At 46.8% G+C, this 21,762-nt stretch overlaps 1 protein-coding gene across 1 annotated transcript in view; it reads left to right on the plus strand.

The window, feature by feature from the left end:
* Positions 1 to 11,290: 11,290 nt before the first annotated feature.
* Positions 11,291 to 21,762, plus strand: part of CTSC (cathepsin C) — a 51,886-nt gene continuing 41,414 nt past the window's right edge. Inside the window, exon 1 of the mRNA XM_069759270.1 lies at positions 11,291 to 11,671. Coding sequence (XP_069615371.1) covers positions 11,497 to 11,671 — 175 coding nt within the window. The 5' untranslated portion in view covers positions 11,291 to 11,496. The remainder of the gene's footprint in view (positions 11,672 to 21,762) is intronic.

Genomic DNA, 21,762 nt, shown 5'->3' on the forward strand with positions numbered 1-21,762 from the left:
GCCTCCCAGAGCTTCCAGCAAGACAGAATTAATTCACACTCATAAGCTGGACAAACATAGAAAGCACAGAATGGATAAGTCCACAATCTATGGACAGAAAAGGGCAAGCAAAAACTTAGCTTAGCTGAACTGGTCAGGATAACAGGGAACTCCAAAGAGATGTGAATCCAACCAGGAACCATTTACAAGTGGCACTGGCTGAAGATAGAGCCAGACTTAAATAGCCGAGCAGAAGAGACGATAAGTGGAGGCAGCTGATGACAGCTAACTCCAAGGAGCAGCCATACCACTAGAAACCACAAGAGGGAGCCCAAGAGCAGAACTCACAAAAGTGCCACTTACAACCACCGGAGGGAGCCCAAGAGCGGAATTCACAACAGTACCCCCCCCTTGAGGAGGGGTCACCGAACCCTCACCAGAGCCCCCAAGCCGATCAGGACGAGCCAAGTGAAAAGCACGAACCAAATCGGTGGCATGGACATCGGAGGCAACAACCCAAGAATTATCCTCCTGGCCATAACCCTTCCACTTGACAAGATACTGAAGCCTCCGCCTCGAAAAACAAGAATCCAAAATCTTCTCAACCTCATATTACAACTCTCCCTCAACCAACACCGGGGCAGGAGGGTCAACCGAGGGAACAATGGGCACCACATATCTCCGCAACAAAGATCTATGGAAAACATTATAAATGGCAAAAAAGGCAGGAAGAGCCAAACGAAAAGACACCGGATTAATAATTTCATAAATTTTATAAGGACCAATAAACCGAGGCTTAAACTTAGGAGAAGAAACCTTCATAGGAACATGACGAGAAGACAACCAAACCAAATCCCCCACACGAAGCCGGGGACCAACACACCGACGGCGGTTGGCAAAACGTTGAGCCCTTTCCTGAGACAACGTCAAATTGTCCACCACATGAGTCCAAATCTGCTGCAGCCTGTCCACCACAGAATCAACACCAGGACAACCTGAAGGTTCAACCTGCCCAGGAGAAAAACGAGGATGAAAACCAAAATTACAAAAAAAAGGTGAAACCAAACTAGCCGAACTAGCTCGATTATTAAGGGCAAACACGGCCAACGGCAAGAAAGACACCCAATCATCCTGATCAGCAGACACAAAGCATCTCAAATAGGTCTCCGAGGTCTAATTAGTTCGCTCAGTATGGCCATTAGTCTGAGGATGAAACGCCGAAGAAAAAGACAAATCAATGCCCATCCTAGCACAAAAGGCCCGCCAAAATCTAGAGACAAACTGAGAACCTCTGTCAGACACAATATTCTTCGGAATGCCATGCAAACGAACCACATGCTGAAAAAATAATGGAACCAGATCTGAGGAGGAAGGCAACTTAGGCAAAGGTACCAGATGGACCATTTTAGAGAACCGGTCACAAACAACCCAGATAACAGACATCTTCTGGGAAACAGGAAGATCCGAAATAAAATCCATGGAAATATGCGTCCAGGGCCTCTCAGGGACCAGCAAAGGCAAAAGCAACCCACTAGCGCGGGAACAGCAAGGCTTGGCCCGGGCGCAAGTCCCACAGGACTGCACAAAAGCATGCACATCGCGCGACAAGGAAGGCCACCAAAAGGACCTAGCAACCAAATCTCTGGTACCAAAAATCCTAGGATGCCCAGCCAACACTGAACAATGAACCTCAGAAATTACCTTACTTGTCCATCTATCAGGAACAAACAGCTTTCCCACTGGACAGCGGTCAGGCCTATCAGCCTGAAATTCCTGAAGCACCCGCCGCAAATCAGGGGAGATAGCAGAAAGAATCACCCCCTCCTTAAGAATGCCAACCGGCTCAAGGACTCCAGGAGAATCAGGCGAAAAACTCCTAGAGAGGGCATCAGCCTTAACATTTTTAGATCCCGGAAGATACGAGACCACAAAATCAAAACGGGAGAAAAACAGGGACCATCGAGCCTGTCTAGGATTCAGCCGCTTGGCCGACTCGAGGTAAATCAGATTCTTATGATCGGTCAGGACCACAACACGGTGTTTAGCTCCCTCAAGCCAATGTCGCCACTCCTCAAACGCCCACTTCATAGCCAACAACTCCCGATTGCCGACATCATAATTGCGTTCCGCAGGCGAAAACTTTCTGGAAAAAAAAGCACACGGTTTCATCAAAGAACCATCAGACTCCCTTTGAGACAAAACGGCCCCTGCCCCAATCTCAGAAGCGTCGACCTCAACCTGAAAAGGAAGAGAAACATCCGGTTGACGCAACACAGGGGCAGAAGTAAATCGGCGTTTAAGCTCCTGAAAGGCCTCAACAGCCTCAGAGGACCAATTCGTCACATCAGCGCCTTTCTTCGTCAAATCAGTAAGGGGCTTAACCAAACTGGAAAAGTTGGCAATGAAACGGCGATAGAAATTAGCAAAACCCAAAAATTTTTGAAGACCCTTCACAGTTGTGGGTTGGATCCAGTCATGAATAGCTTGGACCTTAACAGGATCCATTTCTATAGACGAGGGAGAAAAAATAAAACCCAAAAAAGAGACCTTCTGAACTCCGAATAGGCACTTAGACCCCTTCACAAATAAAGCATTATCACGAAGGATCTGGAACACCATCCTGACCTGCTTCACATGAGACTCCCAATCATCGGAAAAAATCAAAATATCATCCAAATATAAGACCATGAATTTATCAAGATAATTGCGGAAAATATCATGCATGAAAGACTGGAACACAGATGGGGCATTAGAGAGCCCGAATGGCATCACAAGGTATTCAAAATGGCCTTCGGGCGTATTATTATTATTATTATTATTATTTATTATTATAGCGCCATTTATTCCATGGCGCTTTACATGCAGTTAAATGGCAATTAAATGCAGTTTTCGATTCGTCACCCTGTTTAATACGAACAAGATTATATGCCCCTCGGAGGTCAATCTTAGTAAACCAACCAGCCCCCTTAATGAGCAAAGGGCAAGCAAAAACTTAGCTTAGCTGAACTGGTCAGGATAACAGGGAACTCCAAAGAGATGTGAATCCAACCAGGAACCATTTACAAGTGGCACTGGCTGAAGATAGAGCCAGACTTAAATAGCCGAGCAGAAGAGACGATAAGTGGAGGCTGCTGATGACAGCTAACTCCAAGGAGCAGCCATACCACTAGAAACCACAAGAGGGAGCCCAAGAGCAGAACTCACAAAAGTGCCACTTACAACCACCGGAGGGAGCCCAAGAGCGGAATTCACAACAGTACATACACCTTGTACAGAATTATTAGAATTATTATACTCTGCGTAGTATAAAGGTGAACGCTGATTGGATGAAGCAGATCAGGTGATGTGCATTTGTGTAATGAGGAGGATACAGCGCCTTTTATCGCTGAGCTCACCGCTGCTCACTGAGGCTGTACTCGCAGCAGCTCAGTGGTTCTTAGCCTGGACGGTCGCATCTTGGCACTATCCAGGTTGGAAACTATTTATCCCCAGACCTGGATTATGGTGTGAGACAGAACGTTGGATAGGTGAGGGATATTGTTTTTTTTTATTTTTATTTTATTACAGGAGACGAGGGCTTCGGTGGAATAGGTTTTAGGTGAGGATAACTGTGTTTGTTATTTTTAAATGAAGAAGTTAAAGTGTGTTTGGTCTTTTTTGAAATAAATGACTTTATACATGCTGTTTGTTTATTTACCATATAACTATAGGATTAGTAATAGATAGGTATCTTATAGACGCCTCTCCATTACAAAGCCGTGGGCTTGATGTCACCTGACAATACAAAGGTGACATCAACCCCGCAAATATGAACCAAACTTGCCACCGCTACAGGACAAGAGGGAAGAGATGGACAAAGTGCCAGAATTCACGCATCTAATAGATGTGCCTTTTCTGGGCGGCTGCTAATTTTAGGCTGGGGGGGTCAATATCCATGGCCTTTTACCAGCACGAGAGTACCAGCCGGAAGCTCTTTGCTTTAGCAAGGCTGGTTGTCAAAAATGTTCGGGGGGGGGTCTTTTTAAACAGCATGGGGACCCCTCTATTCTTGATAACCAGCCTTGCTGAAGCTGACAGCTGAAGTTTGCAGCTCGCAGCTGTCAGTTTTGCCTGGCTGGCTACTAAAAGTATAGGGGAACCCATGCAGGTTTATTTATTTATAATGCAGGCGGCGGATGATGTTAAAAAATGGACATGTCATCATATTTTGCCCACGGACACACGGTCTGTGGAAACACATACACATGTGCTCATGTGCACAGACCCATTCACTTGAATGGGTCTACATGTGTAAAGGTACTGTTACACTAAACGACTTACCAACGATCACGACCAGCGATACGACCTGGCCGTGATCGTTGGTAAGTCGTTGTGTGGTCGCTGGGGAGCTGTCACACAGACAGCTATCCCAGCGACCAACGATCAGGGGAAAGACTTCAGCATCGTTGAAACTGTCTTCAACGATGCCGAAGTCCCCGGGTAACCAGAGTAAATATCGGGTTACTAAGCGCAGGGCCGCGCTTAGTAACCCAATATTTACCCAGGTTACCATTGTAAAAGTTAAAAAAAAAAAAACAGTACATACTCACATTCTGATGTCTGTCACGTCCCCCGGCGTCAGCTTCCCGCACTGACTGTGTCAGCGCCGGCCGGAAGTAAAGCAGAGCACAGCGGTGACGTCATGACAGCGATGACAGCGGGTGATCAGCGACCAAAAAAAGGTCCTGATCACTCCCAGTGACCAACGATCTCCCAGCAGGGGCCTGATCGTTGGTCGCTGTCACGCATAACGATTTCGTTAACGATATCGTTGCTACGTCACAAAAAGCAACGATATCGTTAACGAAATCGTTATGTGTGAAGGTACCTCTAGTGTCTCCGGGACACGTGAAAACTGTCACCACACTTACCAGAGACACAGACATCTGAAACAGGGCTAAACAGGACGCAGCTCCTGAGATTGTCAGATATTGGGGCGATCACAGAACAGCTAAAGTTTTCTTGCAAATGGTCAACAGAGTAAAAATATGTGTTGAGGAAAAAAAGGTGCAGATTATCTGCATAAGATATGAGAAGACTCAAATGTGAAGCGATCAGTAGCCATTATCCTCCAGTGCTGTCATATTCCAGAACTGCAGCCTCCGTGGAGGACAGAAGTGCAAGGTGTTCAGTGCTGAGAGACACGGCCGAAATGAGGAGGCTAAGCCCGACCACCACAGAGCAAGACACAGAGGTACAAGGTGTTCACTGCTCAGAGACACGGCCGAGGTGATGAGGCTGAGCCCGACCACCAATAACTAAGAAGTGGAAACATCAAGATCAGGCCAAAATACAGTATATCAAAGGTTTTATGGTCTAACGAGATGAGAGTGACTCTTGATGTAGTAGATGGATGGGCCCATGGCTGGATCAGTAACGGGCACAGACCTCATTCAAACGCCAGCAAGATGGAGGTGGGGTACAACCTGGGCTGGGATTGTTAAAATTGAGTTAGTTGGACCTTTTCAGATTGATTATAGGCTAAAAATCAACTACCAAACCTTCTGCCAGTTTGTAGAAGACATTTTCTTCAAGCAGTGGTACAAAAGTGCACATAAGAACCATGGCATCTGTCATTTAATGATGTACTAATATTAGCAGCCTGAATGGGGTTAGAAAGGATGGGTATAAATTGTATACAATTATTGTTCGCTGCTGGAGATACAGACGTGTGTAAGTCTATGGCTTCATTCCGCCACTCGTTTGTCAACTTTGAGATTAACTGTTGACGCAGCTTTAATAGATAATCGAGAAGAAATTCTAGTATTCAACAAGAATGTGTACAGAGCCGAGATTATCCCTGTAGGACCTTGAGTTTTCAACACTCCGATCAGAGGGTAATGCAGTATCTGTTGTCGCTGAGTCTCTTCGTTGTTGGTGTCGATAAAAAGCTTTTTACTTCTTGGGATATTTTTTTTTTTTGCATTTGATCACAGAATAAAAATCCCTTATTTTTATATATGTGATCAAAGGTTGTAAAACTTACATAAGAATTTTGAAGAGTTGGCATGTATGAGTTCAACCTTTCCCGACACATCGGATATCTGTCTGTGAAGCGGGCTCAGGAGCTGAGCCTGCATTATTGCTGGCAGATGATGACTGTGTTATTCAGCCATCATCTGCCTCTAACAGCAGTGAGTGGAGCTGAGTTCCACCTTCTACAGTTAACTCTTTAAATCGCTGTCTGGGGAGCTCTCTGCTTCATGTGTCCATTGCCTACCCCTCTCCCCTTGCTATTTCCTTGGGGGAATTTCTGATGACCCCTATGCCTGTCATGACAGTACGCTCATAGGATACTGTGATTTTTATTATATACTGGTGATGATAGGTTTAATTCCACTAAGGGGACTACAAAGTAAAGTATAATGTAAAAACAATATATATCTAAAAAAATAAATACAGTTTGAATCACCCACCTTTTCCCCTTATTAAAAATAAATAAAAATAAGTATAAAAAAAGCAAAACATATTTGGTATTTCGACGTCTGTAAACATCCGATCTATCAAAAAATTACATTTACCGTATTTATTATTTTTTTGTCACTACATCGCAGCAAATAAAAAAATGCAATAAGAAGAGATCAAAACGTTGTATCTACCCCATGGAATCAATAAAAATGTCGGCAGGAGCTGCATTGATGGAAAAATGAAAACGCTATTGATCTTGGAAAATGGAAAGAAAAGCCAAAATTTTACTTTAAGATTTTCCTAATTTTTTTTTCAACACTTAAAAAAACAAATAAATAAATTAAAATCTGAGTTTGGTTTTCTGTAATCTTATGGACCCGGAGAATGATATTATCAGTTCATTATTACCGCACAATAAACACCGAAGGTACAAAACCCAACAAATAATTGCGGAATTGTGCAATTTCAAAGCATTTTTTTAACCTTTTTTTCTTACCTAATGCACATGGTGTCCACCACTTCGGTTATTTTTGTACAAGGAAGGTCCATTTTAGTATCTTTGCCTTTGATCCTAAAACATGTGGACTCGTTACTTCCCCTAAGAAGAAGCTGTTCTGCCTCCTGTCAGCAATCCCCGTCTGTGCTGAGCGAGGACATCACTTGTGACAAATTTATTAGAATGAATCTCCCAAAAACCTGTTACTATGCTGACATTTAAAAGGGTGTTTTTAACATAAAAAATGTGTGCCCCCTCCACATCACACTACAGGAGTTTCTGTGACCTCCAATCGTAAATCCATCAACATTAATATGGAGTCGGCCCCTCTGCAGATATAACGGCTCCGGCTCTTCTACAAAATTTTGGAGTCGTCAGTGGGAAATTTTGTCCCTTCATCTAGAAGAACGTTTCATGGAAGGGGTTGAGGTCCGGGCTCTGTGCTGACGGTGATATTCTCCCCCCGTCCATGTCTGTATGGACCTTGTGCTCTGGGCTCAGTTATCGGGAACAGAAAAGAGTCTTCCCCCAAACTGTCCACAAAGTTGGAAGCTACAATTGTCCACAATGTCTTCAGTCATGGACGGACTTGTTACCACGGTGGCTCCTATTACAGGACCGCGCTGGTATCAGTGAGCTCTGCCCCACCGGACATGTTAGTACAGGCAGATGGCATAACGGGGGCTGGATGTTATACACCAGGGGTTATGAGGTCAAGGTTATACATCGGGGGCGAGGGAGCCGGACGTTATACACCAGGGTCAATGGAGCTCGAGTTTATACACCAGGGATTATAAGGTCAAGGTTATACATCGGGGGCGAGGGAGCCGGACGTTATACACCAGAGTCAATGGAGCTCGAGTTTATACACCAGGGATTATAAGGTCAAGGTTATACATCGGGGGCGAGGGAGCCGGACGTTATACACCAGGGTCAATGGAGCTCGAGTTTATACACCAGGGATTATAAGGTCAAGGTTATACATCGGGGGCGAGGGAGCCGGACGTTATACACCAGGGTCAATGGAGCTCGAGTTTATACACCAGGGGTTATGAGGTCAAGGTTATACATCGGGGGCGAGGGAGCCGGACGTTATACACCAGAGTCAATGGAGCTCGAGTTTATACACCAGGGATTATAAGGTCAAGGTTATACATCGGGGGCGAGGGAGCCGGACGTTATACACCAGGGTCAATGGAGCTCGAGTTTATACACCAGGGATTATAAGGTCAAGGTTATACATCGGGGGCGAGGGAGCCGGACGTTATACACCAGAGTCAATGGAGCTCGAGTTTATACACCAGGGATTATAAGGTCAAGGTTATACATCGGGGGCGAGGGAGCCGGACGTTATACACCAGGGTCAATGGAGCTCGAGTTTATACACCAGGGATTATAAGGTCAACGTTATACATCGGGGGCGAGGGAGCCGGACGTTATACACCAGAGTCAATGGAGCTCGAGTTTATACACCAGGGATTATAAGGTCAAGGTTATACATCGGGGGCGAGGGAGCCGGACGTTATACACCAGGGTCAATGGAGCTCGAGTTTATACACCAGGGATTATAAGGTCAACGTTATACATCGGGGGCGAGGGAGCTGGATGTTATACACAGGGGCAATGGAGCTCGAGTTTATACACCAGGGATTATAAGGTCAACGTTATACATCGGGGGCGAGGGAGCTGGATGTTATACACAGGGGCAATGGAGCTCGAGTTTATACACCAGGGATTATAAAGTCAACGTTATACATCGGGGGCGAGGGAGCTGGATGTTATACACAGGGGCAATGGAGCTCGAGTTTATACACCAGGGATTATAAGGTCAACGTTATACATCGGGGGCGAGGGAGCTGGATGTTATACACAGGGGCAATGGAGCTCGAGTTTATACACCAGGGATTATAAGGTCAACGTTATACATCGGGGGCGAGGGAGCTGGATGTTATACACCAGAGTCAATGGAGCTCGAGTTTATACACCAGGGATTATAAGGTCAACGTTATACATCGGGGGCGAGGGAGCTGGATGTTATACACAGGGGCAATGGAGCTCGAGTTTATACACCAGGGATTATAAGGTCAACGTTATACATCGGGGGCGAGGGAGCTGGATGTTATACACCAGAGTCAATGGAGCTCGAGTTTATACACCAGGGATTATAAGGTCAACGTTATACATCGGGGGCGAGGGAGCTGGATGTTATACACAGGGGCAATGGGGCCATATGTTATACACCGAAGGGCAAAGGGTCTGGATGTTATACACTGGAGGTGAAAAGGTGGATGCTACACCCCAGAACCATTGTAACCCAACGGCAACCTGGTAATTACCTTGCTGGGAGGCCCAGGGGCACCCGAAACAGTGGCCCTCTTTCCCCAAAGTCACATACCTTAAATGCTGATGTCTGAGATTGACAATGGCACTTAGGGAAATAAGAGCAGCTATTGGCAGACGCCAGCTGAATTACACAGCCAGCATCTGCCAAGTATGTTGCAGGATCAGCTCCTGAGCCTGCTCCATACACTCACACATGTATATGATGGATATCATTGAAGAAGGGGTTCATTAAAGTTCTATATAAAGTATATGGACTTTTTTTTTTTACTTAAATGCATGCATTTTTGGCTACAAATCATTTTGGGAATTGTTTTTTTTTCTTTTTGTTACTTATATGAGAAAAACAGATGAAATTCGGATGGTAAAAACTGACACATTGACGAAACTTGGACCGTTTATTGCTCCCTGAGGTCTGAATGAGCCCTTAATCTGTGAATCCACCTGTGAGCTCATTCTCAGGAGTCTGTAACTCTTTTATCTATGTTTTTTTTATCTTTGAAATCCCCTGGGCTAATTCATGATAACAAATCCCATAAAAGGAGAGCTGCACTTTGATGTGGTCAAATGTGGCACTCGGGAAACGGGCCCATGCTTCTAGGAGAAATCCCTGTTTGTTATAAGGATAAAAGAAAAAAAATCCCTTACAAAAAGTGTAAAAATAACTGACCCCCCCCCACCCTAACAAAATAGAAGAATTGCTGGAGGTTTTAATCCTTCCAATAAAAAACAACTGCGGCACCTAAGGGTTTATTCTTTAGAAGGGCTGCTCAAGTGACAACTGAAGAGTTGCAGGGTTTCTGCTTGGAAAAACACAGCTAAAAAAAAAAACAAAAAGCATGGCAAGGCTATGTGCACACGATTTTGTTTTTTTTTTCTCAGCCGGATTCTGCCTGAAAAAGTGCCACAAAAAAATGGACACGATGACCAGGAATGTTAGTGTAAAGTGACCGAGGGGGTTAACTGTGGACCCCGGGCCGGTGGCTGCTCCAAGTGCCCGTTCCTCCTCGCCCCGCTGCGATGGGCGGGGTTTATTTTGTCTTCCGCCATGCAAATTGGGGTGACCTATGTTATGGACACAATGTGTTTGTATAAAAAATAAGGCGCATTAATAAGTATCAAAGGGGCATTATTTACCTATAAAGAACGTGCTGCCAGGTCCCGTACACGCGACCCCCGGAAGAAGGCAAGTGCCGAAACGCGCGTAGGGGACCTAGCAGGACGTATGTGTGCTAAGGTGCTATTAGGAGATTTATACTGAGATCATTTTTATTTATTTTTACATTAAATTTTTATTTATTTTTTTTTGGTGCATGATCCTGTCCCTGACCTTTTTATAATTGTTGGTAGGGGATCAAATACTTATTTCTTAAAATAAATACTTAAAATGCAAATAAATTTATAAAATTTATACAATGTGATTTTCTCGATTTTACTTTTGATATTCTATCTCTCAATGTTAAAAATTAACCTTCCCTTAAAATTATAGACTGTTCGTGTCTTTATCAGTGGACAAACTTACAAAACCGGCAAGGGATCAAACACTTTTTTTTGCCAAAAAAAAAAAAAAGGTACAAAAAATGCATCGTGTGAACATAACAGGATTTTTTAAGCATTTTCTTTTGTATGTTCCCGTGGAGTTTTTTTTTTTTTGTTGTTGCTGCTGCTGATTTTGGCTTTAGTCCTTTGTGTTAATTTTAAGTCACTTTTTGGTTTTTTTTCAGTTTGTGATATTTCTTAACCTTTTTTTGTACCAAATTCATCAAAATGGTTGCACATCAATTTGGGGGGAAAAAAACAACTTTATTTTTGTCACATTTTTGTTTACAGGGTCTTTGCGTGAACTCGGACTTGTTTGAAGAAGGGATTCAGGCCGTTGTTAGGGGAGCGCCCAAAACCTGTTAACCATAGCAACCAATCAGAGAGCTGCTTTCATTTTACTCAGCCCTAGGAGCCGGAAGCTGATTGGTTGCTGTAATGTGGAGCAGTTGCTTCTAGCCAATCGACTGGCTCATTGCTTGTGTGTGGACATTTTCCGTCTGGTGGCGACCTCCTCAGCGCTCTTTACAGGAGAGCCGCCATATTGGGACTTTCTGTCACTGTCCTCTCCCATTTCTACACGCTTAAGCCGAGGCCCCGCCCCCAGATCACATGACCGTCTCACCTCCGCCGCGTCACGTGACGGCTGACACTATTTAACCCTTGCACGCTGCTCCTCTCTTCCGTACTTGGAGATGGAGGCGCTGAGCTCCGTGCTGGTGGTCGCGCTGCTGGCGGTCTGGAGCCGACCTGCGGCCTCTGACACTCCGGCCAACTGCTCCTTCCCTGACCTGGAGGGGACCTGGGAGTTCAGAGTGAGCCCCAGTAAAGGAGGAGCCCGCACCAACGGCATAGACTGCTCCCTGCTGGGTGAGACGGGGGAGGGGTGCGACCTGGGCTGGGGGGGAGAAGGGTGTAAGAAGTTATGGCAGAACCCCAACCTGCGGACCAGACCATAGTGATGTAATGGGGGGGGGATAGTAGTGTGAGCTCTGCGGACCAGACCACAATAATATAGGGGGGGATAATGGTGTGAGCTCTGCGGACCAGACCACAATAATATAGGGGGGGGGATAATGGTGTGAGCTCTGCGGACCAGACCACAATAATATAATGGGGGGGGATAATGGTGTGAGCTCTGCGGACCAGACCACAATAATATAGGGGGGGGGGGGATAATGGTGTGAGCTCTGCGGACCAGACCACAATAATATAGGGGGGGGGGGGATAATGGTGTGAGCTCTGCGGACCAGACCACAATAATATAGGGGGGGGGATAATGGTGTGAGCTCTGCGGACCAGACCACAATAATATAATGGGGGGATAATGGTGTGAGCTCTGCGGACCAGACCACAATAATATAATGGGGGGGGGATAATGGTGTGAGCTCTGCGGACCAGACCACAATAATATAGGGGGGGGGGGATAATGGTGTGAGCTCTGCGGACCAGACCACAATAATATAGGGGGGGGGGGGGGATAATGGTGTGAGCTCTGCGGACCAGACCACAATAATATAGGGGGGGGGATAATGGTGTGAGCTCTGCGGACCAGACCACAATAATGTAATGGGGGGATAATGGAGTGTGACCTCTGCGGACCAGACCACAATAATATAGGGGGGGGGATAGTAGTGTGAGCTCTGCGGACCAGACCACAATAATGTAATGGGGGGATAATGGTGTGAGCTCTGCGGACCAGACCACAATAATATAGGGGGGGGGATAGTAGTGTGAGCTCTGCGGACCAGACCACAATAATGTAATGGGGGGATAATAGTGTGAGCTCTGCGGACCAGACCACAATAATGTAATGGGGGGATAATGGAGTGTGAGCTCTGCGGACCAGACCACAATAATATAGGGGGGGGGGGGGATAATGGAGTGTGAGCTCTGCGGACCAGACCACAATAATATAGGGGGGGGGGGGGATAATGGTGTGAGCTCTGAGGACCAGACCACAATAATATAATGGGGGGATAATGGAGTGTGAGCTCTGCGGACCAGACCACAATAATGTAATGGGGGGGATAATGGAGTGTGAGCTCTGCGGACCAGACCACAATAATGTAATGGGGGGGATAATGGAGTGTGAGCTCTGCGGACCAGACCACAATAATGTAATGGGGGGGATAATGGAGTGTGAGCTCTGCGGACCAGACCACAATAATGTAATGGGGGGATAATGGTGTGTGAGCTCTGCGGACCAGACCACAATAATATAATGGGGGGATAGTGGAGTATGAGCTCTGCGGACCAGACCACAATAATATAGGGGGGGGGGGGGATAATGGTGTGAGCTCTGAGGACCAGATCACAATAATATAATGGGGGGGGGGGATAATGGTGTGAGCTCTGAGGACCAGACCACAATACTATAGGGGGGGGGGGGGGATAATGGTGTGAGCTCTGAGGACCAGACCACAATAATATAATGGGGGGGGGGGGGATAATGGTGTGAGCTCTGCGGACCAGACCACAATACTATAATGGGGGGATAATGGAGTGTGAGCTCTGCGGACCAGACCACAATAATATAGGGGGGGGGGGATAATGGTGTGAGCTCTGAGGACCAGACCACAATAATATAATGGGGGGATAATGGAGTATGAGCTCTGCGGACCAGACCACAATAATATAGGGGGGGGGGGATAATGGTGTGAGCTCTGCGGACCAGACCACAATAATATAATGGGGGGGGGGGGATAATGGTGTGAGCTCTGCGGACCAGACCACAATACTATAATGGGGGGGGATAATGGAGTGTGAGCTCTGCGGACCAGACCACAATACTATAATGGGGGGGATAATGGAGTGTGAGCTCTGCGGACCAGACCACAATAATATAATGGGGGGGGGGGGGGGGATAATGGAGTGTGAGCTCTGCGGACCAGACCACAATAATGTAATGGGGGAGGGGGATAATGGAGTGTGAGCTCTGCGGACCAGACCACAATAATGTAATGGGGGGATAATAGTGTGAGCTCTGCTGTCCGGGGGCATAGTGATATAATGGGGATAATAGTGTGAGCTCTGCTGTCCGGGGACATAGTGATATAATGGGGATAATAGTGTGAGCTCTGCTGTCCGGGGACATAGTGATATAATGGGGGGTAATAGTGTGAGCTCTGCTGTCCGGGGACATAGTGATATAATGGGGATAATAGTGTGAGCTCTGCTGTCCGGGGACATAGTGATATAATGGGGATAATAGTGTGAGCTCTGCTGTCCGGGGACATAGTGATATAATGGGGATAATAGTGTGATCTCTGCTGCCCGGGGACATAGTGATATAATGGGGATAATAGTGTGAGCTCTGCTGTCCGGGGACATAGTGATATAATGGGGATAATAGTGTGAGCTCTGCTGTCCGGGGACATAGTGATATAATGGGGATAATAGTGTGAGCTCTGCTGTCCGGGGACATAGTGATATAATGGGGGTAATAGTATGAGCTCTGCTGCCCGGGGACATAGTGATATAATGGGGGGGGTAATAGTGTGAGCTCTGCTGTCCGGGGACATAGTGATATAATGGGGGGGATAATAGTGTGAGCTCTGCTGCCCGGGGACATAGTGATATAATGGGCATAATAGTGTGAGCTCTGCTGCCCGGGGACATAGTGATATAATGGGGATAATAGTGTGAGCTCTGCTGCCCGGGGGCATAGTGATATAATGGGGATAATAGTGTGAGCTCTGCTGCCCGGGGGCATAGTGATATAATGGGGATAATAGTGTGAGCTCTGCTGCCCGGGGACATAGTGATATAATGGGGGTAATAGTGTGAGCTCTGCTGCCCGGGGACATAGTGATATAATGGGCATAATAGTGTGAGCTCTGCTGCCCGGGGACATAGTGATATAATGGAGATAATAGTGTGAGCTCTGCTGCCCGGGGGCATAGTGATATAATGGGGATAATAGTGTGAGCTCTGCTGTCCGGGGACATAGTGATATAATGGAGATAATAGTGTGAGCTCTGCTGCCCGGGGGCATAGTGATATAATGGGGATAATAGTGTGAGCTCTGCTGTCCGGGGACATAGTGATATAATGGGGGTAATAGTGTGAGCTCTGCTGTCCGGGGACATAGTGATATAATGGGGGTAATAGTGTGAGCTCTGCTGTCCGGGGACATAGTGATATAATGGGGGAGATAATAGTGTGAGCTCTGCTGTCCGGGGGCATAGTGATATAATGGGGGTAATAGTGTGAGCTCTGCTGTCCGGGGACATAGTGATATAATGGGGATAATAGTGTGAGCTCTGCTGCCCGGGGGCATAGTGATATAATGGAGATAATAGTGTGAGCTCTGCTGCCCGGGGGCATAGTGATATAATGGGGATAATAGTGTGAGCTCTGCTGTCCGGGGACATAGTGATATAATGGGGATAATAGTGTGAGCTCTGCTGTCCGGGGACATAGTGATATAATGGGGATAATAGTGTGAGCTCTGCTGTCCGGGGACATAGTGATATAATGGGGATAATAGTGTGAGCTCTGCTGTCCGGGGACATAGTGATATAATGGGGATAATAGTGTGAGCTCTGCTGTCCGGGGACATAGTGATATAATGGGGGGGATAATAGTGTGAGCTCTGCTGTCCGGGGACATAGTGATATAATGGGGGGGATAATAGTGTGAGATCTGCTGTCCGGGGACATAGTGATATAATGGGGGGGATAATAGTGTGAGCTCTGCTGTCCGGGGACATAGTGATATAATGGGGATAATAGTGTGAGCTCTGCTGCCCGGGGACATAGTGATATAATGGGGGGGATAATAGTGTGAGCTCTGCTGTCCGGGGACATAGTGATATAATGGGGATAATAGTGTGAGCTCTGCTGTCCGGGGACATAGTGATATAATGGGGATAATAGTGTGAGCTCTGCTGTCCGGGGACATAGTGATATAATGGGGGGGATAATAGTGTGAGCTCTGCTGTCCGGGGGCATAGTGATATATTGGGGATAATAGTGTGAGCTCTGCTGTCCGGGGACATAGTGATATAATGGAGATAATAGTGTGAGCTCTGCTGCCCGGGGACATAGTGATATAATGGGGATAATAGTGTGAGCTCTGCTGTCCGGGGACATAGTGATATAATGGGGATAATAGTGTGAGATCTGCTGTCCGGGGGCATAGTGATATAATGGGGGTAATAGTGTGAGCTCTGCTGTCCGGGGACATAGTGATATAATGGAGATAATAGTGTGAGCTCTGCTGCCCGGGGACATAGTGATATAATGGGGGGGATAATAGTGTGAGCTCTGCTGTCCGGGGACATAGTGATATAATGGGGATAATAGTGTGAGCTCTGCTGTCCGGGGACATAGTGATATAATGGGGGGGATAATAGTGTGAGCTCTGCTGTCCGGGGACATAGTGATATAATGGGGATAATAGTGTGAGCTCTGCTGTCCGGGGACATAGTGATATAATGGGGGGGATAATAGTGTGAGCTCTGCTGTCCGGGGACATAGTGATATAATGGGGATAATAGTGTGAGATCTGCTGTCCGGGGACATAGTGATATAATGGGGATAATAGTGTGAGCTCTGCTGTCCGGGGACATAGTGATATAATGGGGGGGATAATAGTGTGAGCTCTGCTGTCCGGGGACATAGTGATATAATGGGGATAATAGTGTGAGATCTGCTGTCCGGGGACATAGTGATATAATGGGGATAATAGTGTGAGCTCTGCTGCCCGGGGACATAGTGATATAATGGGGGGGATAATAGTGTGAGCTCTGCTGTCCGGGGACATAGTGATATAATGGGGATAATAGTGTGAGCTCTGCTGTCCGGGGGCATAGTGATATAATGGGGATAATAGTGTGAGCTCTGCTGCCCGGGGGCATAGTGATATAATGGGGATAATAGTGTGAGCTCTGCTGTCCGGGGGCATAGTGATATAATGGGGGATAATAGTGTGAGCTCTGCTGTCCGGGGGCATAGTGATATAATGGGGGATAATAGTGTGAGCTCTGCTGTCCGGGGACATAGTGATATAATGGGGATAATAGTGTGAGCTCTGCTGTCCGGGGACATAGTGATATAATGGGGATAATAGTGTGAGCTCTGCTGTCCGGGGGCATAGTGATATAATGGGGATAATAGTGTGAGATCTGCTGTCCGGGGACATAGTGATATAATGGGGGGATAATAGTGTGAGCTCTGCTGCCCGGGGACATAGTGATATAATGGGGGATAATAGTGTGAGCTCTGCTGTCCGGGGACATAGTGATATATTGGGGATAATAGTGTGAGATCTGCTGTCCGGGGGCATAGTGATATAATGGAGATAATAGTGTGAGCTCTGCTGCCCGGGGACATAGTGATATAATGGGGGGATAATAGTGTGAGCTCTGCTGTCCGGGGACATAGTGATATAATGGGGATAATAGTGTGAGCTCTGCTGTCCGGGGGCATAGTGATATAATGGGGGATAATAGTGTGAGCTCTGCTGTCCGGGGACATAGTGATATAATGGGGGGGATAATAGTGTGAGATCTGCTGTCCGGGGACATAGTGATATAATGGGGGGGATAATAGTGTGAGATCTCCTGTCCGGGGACATAGTGATATAATGGGGCTAATAGTGTGAGCTCTGCTGTCCGGGGACATAGTGATATAATGGGGGGGATAATAGTGTGAGATCTCCTGTCCGGGGACATAGTGATATAATGGGGATAATAGTGTGAGCTCTGCTGTCCGGGGACATAGTGATATAATGGTGATAATAGTGTGAGATCTGCTGTCCGGGGACATAGTGATATAATGGAGATAATAGTGTGAGCTCTGCTGTCCGGGGACATAGTGATATAATGGGGGGGATAATAGTGTGAGATCTCCTGTCCGGGGACATAGTGATATAATGGGGATAATAGTGTGAGCTCTGCTGTCCGGGGACATAGTGATATAATGGTGATAATAGTGTGAGATCTGCTGTCCGGGGACATAGTGATATAATGGGGCTAATAGTGTGAGCTCTGCTGTCCGGGGACATAGTGATATAATGGGGGGGATAATAGTGTGAGATCTCCTGTCCGGGGACATAGTGATATAATGGGGATAATAGTGTGAGCTCTGCTGTCCGGGGACATAGTGATATAATGGGGATAATAGTGTGAGATCTGCTGCCCGGGGACATAGTGATATAATGGGGATAATAGTGTGAGCTCTGCTGCCCGGGGACATAGTGATATAATGGGGGGTAATAGTGTGAGCTCTGCTGCCCGGGGACATAGTGATATAATGGGGGGGATAATAGTGTGAGCTCTGCTGTCCGGGGACATAGTGATATAATGGGGATAATAGTGTGAGCTCTGCTGTCCGGGGACATAGTGATATAATGGGGGGGATAATAGTGTGAGCTCTGCTGTCCGGGGACATAGTGATATAATGGGGATAATAGTGTGAGCTCTGCTGCCCGGGGGCATAGTGATATAATGGGGATAATAGTGTGAGCTCTGCTGTCCGGGGACATAGTGATATAATGGGGATAATAGTGTGAGCTCTGCTGTCCGGGGACATAGTGATATATTGGGGATAATAGTGTGAGATCTGCTGTCCGGGGGCATAGTGATATAATGGAGATAATAGTGTGAGCTCTGCTGCCCGGGGACATAGTGATATAATGGGGGGATAATAGTGTGAGCTCTGCTGTCCGGGGACATAGTGATATAATGGGGATAATAGTGTGAGCTCTGCTGTCCGGGGGCATAGTGATATAATGGGGGATAATAGTGTGAGCTCTGCTGTCCGGGGACATAGTGATATAATGGGGGGGATAATAGTGTGAGATCTGCTGTCCGGGGACATAGTGATATAATGGGGGGGATAATAGTGTGAGATCTCCTGTCCGGGGACATAGTGATATAATGGGGCTAATAGTGTGAGCTCTGCTGTCCGGGGACATAGTGATATAATGGGGGGGATAATAGTGTGAGATCTCCTGTCCGGGGACATAGTGATATAATGGGGATAATAGTGTGAGCTCTGCTGTCCGGGGACATAGTGATATAATGGGGGGGATAATAGTGTGAGCTCTGCTGTCCGGGGACATAGTGATATAATGGTGATAATAGTGTGAGATCTGCTGTCCGGGGACATAGTGATATAATGGGGGATAATAGTGTGAGCTCTGCTGTCCGGGGACATAGTGATATAATGGGGGATAATAGTGTGAGCTCTGCTGTCCGGGGACATAGTGATATAATGGAGATAATAGTGTGAGCTCTGCTGTCCGGGGACATAGTGATATAATGGGGATAATAGTGTGAGCTCTGCTGTCCGGGGACATAGTGATATAATGGGGGTAATAGTGTGAGCTCTGCTGCCCGGGGACATAGTGATATAATGGGGATAATAGTGTGAGCTCTGCTGCCCGGGGACATAGTGATATAATGGGGGGGATAATAGTGTGAGCTCTGCTGTCCGGGGACATAGTGATATAATGGGGATAATAGTGTGAGCTCTGCTGTCCGGGGACATAGTGATATAATGGGGATAATAGTGTGAGCTCTGCTGTCCGGGGACATAGTGATATAATGGGGATAATAGTGTGAGCTCTGCTGCCCGGGGGCATAGTGATATAATGGGGGTAATAGTGTGAGCTCTGCTGTCCGGGGACATAGTGATATAATGGGGATAATAGTGTGAGCTCTGCTGTCCGGGGACATAGTGATATAATGGGGATAATAGTGTGAGCTCTGCTGTCCGGGGGCATAGTGATATAATGGAGATAATAGTGTGAGCTCTGCTGTCCGGGGGCATAGTGATATAATGGGGATAATAGTGTGAGCTCTGCTGCCCGGGGGCATAGTGATATAATGGGGATAATAGTGTGAGCTCTGCTGTCCGGGGGCATAGTGATATAATGGGGATAATAGTGTGAGCTCTGCTGTCCGGGGGCATAGTGATATAATGGGGATAATAGTGTGAGCTCTGCTGCCCGGGGACATAGTGATATAATGGGGATAATAGTGTGAGCTCTGCTGTCCGGGGACATAGTGATATAATGGGGGGATAATAGTGTGAGCTCTGCTGTCCGGGGACATAGTGATATAATGGGGGATAATAGTGTGAGATCTGCTGTCCGGGGACATAGTGATATAATGGGGATAATATTGTGAGCTCTGCTGTCCGGGGGACATAGTGATATAATGGGGATAATAGTGTGAGCTCTGCTGTCCGGGGGCATAGTGATATAATGGGGATAATAGTGTGAGATCTGCTGTCCGGGGACATAGTGATATAATGGGGATAATAGTGTGAGATCTGCTGCCCGGGGACATAGTGATATAATGGGGATAATAGTGTGAGATCTGCTGCCCGGGGACATAGTGATATAATGGGGGGGATAATAGTGTGAGCTCTGCTGCCCGGGGGCATAGTGATATAATGGAGATAATAGTGTGAGCTCTGCTGCCCGGGGACATAGTGATATAATGGGGGGGATAATAGTGTGAGCTCTGCTGTCCGGGGACATAGTGATATAATGGGGGGGATAATAGTGTGAGCTCTGCTGTCTGGGGACATAGTGATATAATGGGGGATAATAGTGTGAGCTCTGCTGTCCGGGGACATAGTGATATAATGGGGGATAATAGTGTGAGATCTGCTGTCCGGGGACATAGTGATATAATGGGGGATAATAGTGTGAGATCTGCTGTCCGGGGACATAGTGATATAATGGGGGGGATAATAGTGTGAGCTCTGCTGTCCGGGGACATAGTGATATAATGGGGGATAATAGTGTGAGATCTGCTGTCCGGGGACATAGTGATATAATGGGGGATAATAGTGTGAGCTCTGCTGTCCGGGGACATAGTGATATAATGGGGGATAATAGTGTGAGATCTGCTGTCCGGGGACATAGTGATATAATGGGGATAATAGTGTGAGATCTGCTGTCCGGGGACATAGTGATATAATGGGGATAATAGTGTGAGATCTGCTGTCCGGGGACATAGTGATATAATGGGGGGGATAATAGTGTGAGCTCTGCTGTCCGGGGACATAGTGATATAATGGGGGATAATAGTGTGAGATCTGCTGTCCGGGGACATAGTGATATAATGGGGGGGATAATAGTGTGAGCTCTGTTGCCCGGGGACATAGTGATATAATGGGGATAATAGTGTGAGCTCTGCTGTCCGGGTACATAGTGATATAATGGGGATAATAGTGTGAGCTCTGCTGTCCGGGGACATAGTGATATAATGGGGATAATAGTGTGAGATCTGCTGTCCGGGGACATGGTGATATATTGGGGATAATAGTGTGAGCTCTGCTGCCCGGGGACATAGTGATATAATGGGGGGGATAATAGTGTGAGATCTGCTGCCCGGGGACATAGTGATATAATGGGGATAATAGTGTGAGCTCTGCTGTCTGGGGACATAGTGATATAATGGGGATAATAGTGTGAGATCTGCTGTCCGGGGACATAGTGATATAATGGGGATAATAGTGTGAGCTCTGCTGCCCGGGGGCATAGTGATATAATGGAGATAATAGTGTGAGCTCTGCTGCCCGGGGACATAGTGATATAATGGGGGGGATAATAGTGTGAGCTCTGCTGTCCGGGGACATAGTGATATAATGGGGGGGATAATAGTGTGAGCTCTGCTGTCTGGGGACATAGTGATATAATGGGGGATAATAGTGTGAGCTCTGCTGTCCGGGGACATAGTGATATAATGGGGATAATAGTGTGAGCTCTGCTGCCCGGGGGCATAGTGATATAATGGGGATAATAGTGTGAGATCTGCTGTCCGGGGACATAGTGATATAATGGGGATAATAGTGTGAGCTCTGCTGTCCGGGGACATAGTGATATAATGGGGATAATAGTGTGAGATCTGCTGTCCGGGGACATAGTGATATAATGGGGGGGATAATAGTGTGAGCTCTGCTGTCCGGGGACATAGTGATATAATGGGGATAATAGTG

This window comes from Ranitomeya imitator, chromosome 3 (assembly GCF_032444005.1).
Source record: "Ranitomeya imitator isolate aRanImi1 chromosome 3, aRanImi1.pri, whole genome shotgun sequence".
Classification (NCBI taxonomy): Eukaryota; Metazoa; Chordata; class Amphibia; order Anura; family Dendrobatidae; genus Ranitomeya; species Ranitomeya imitator.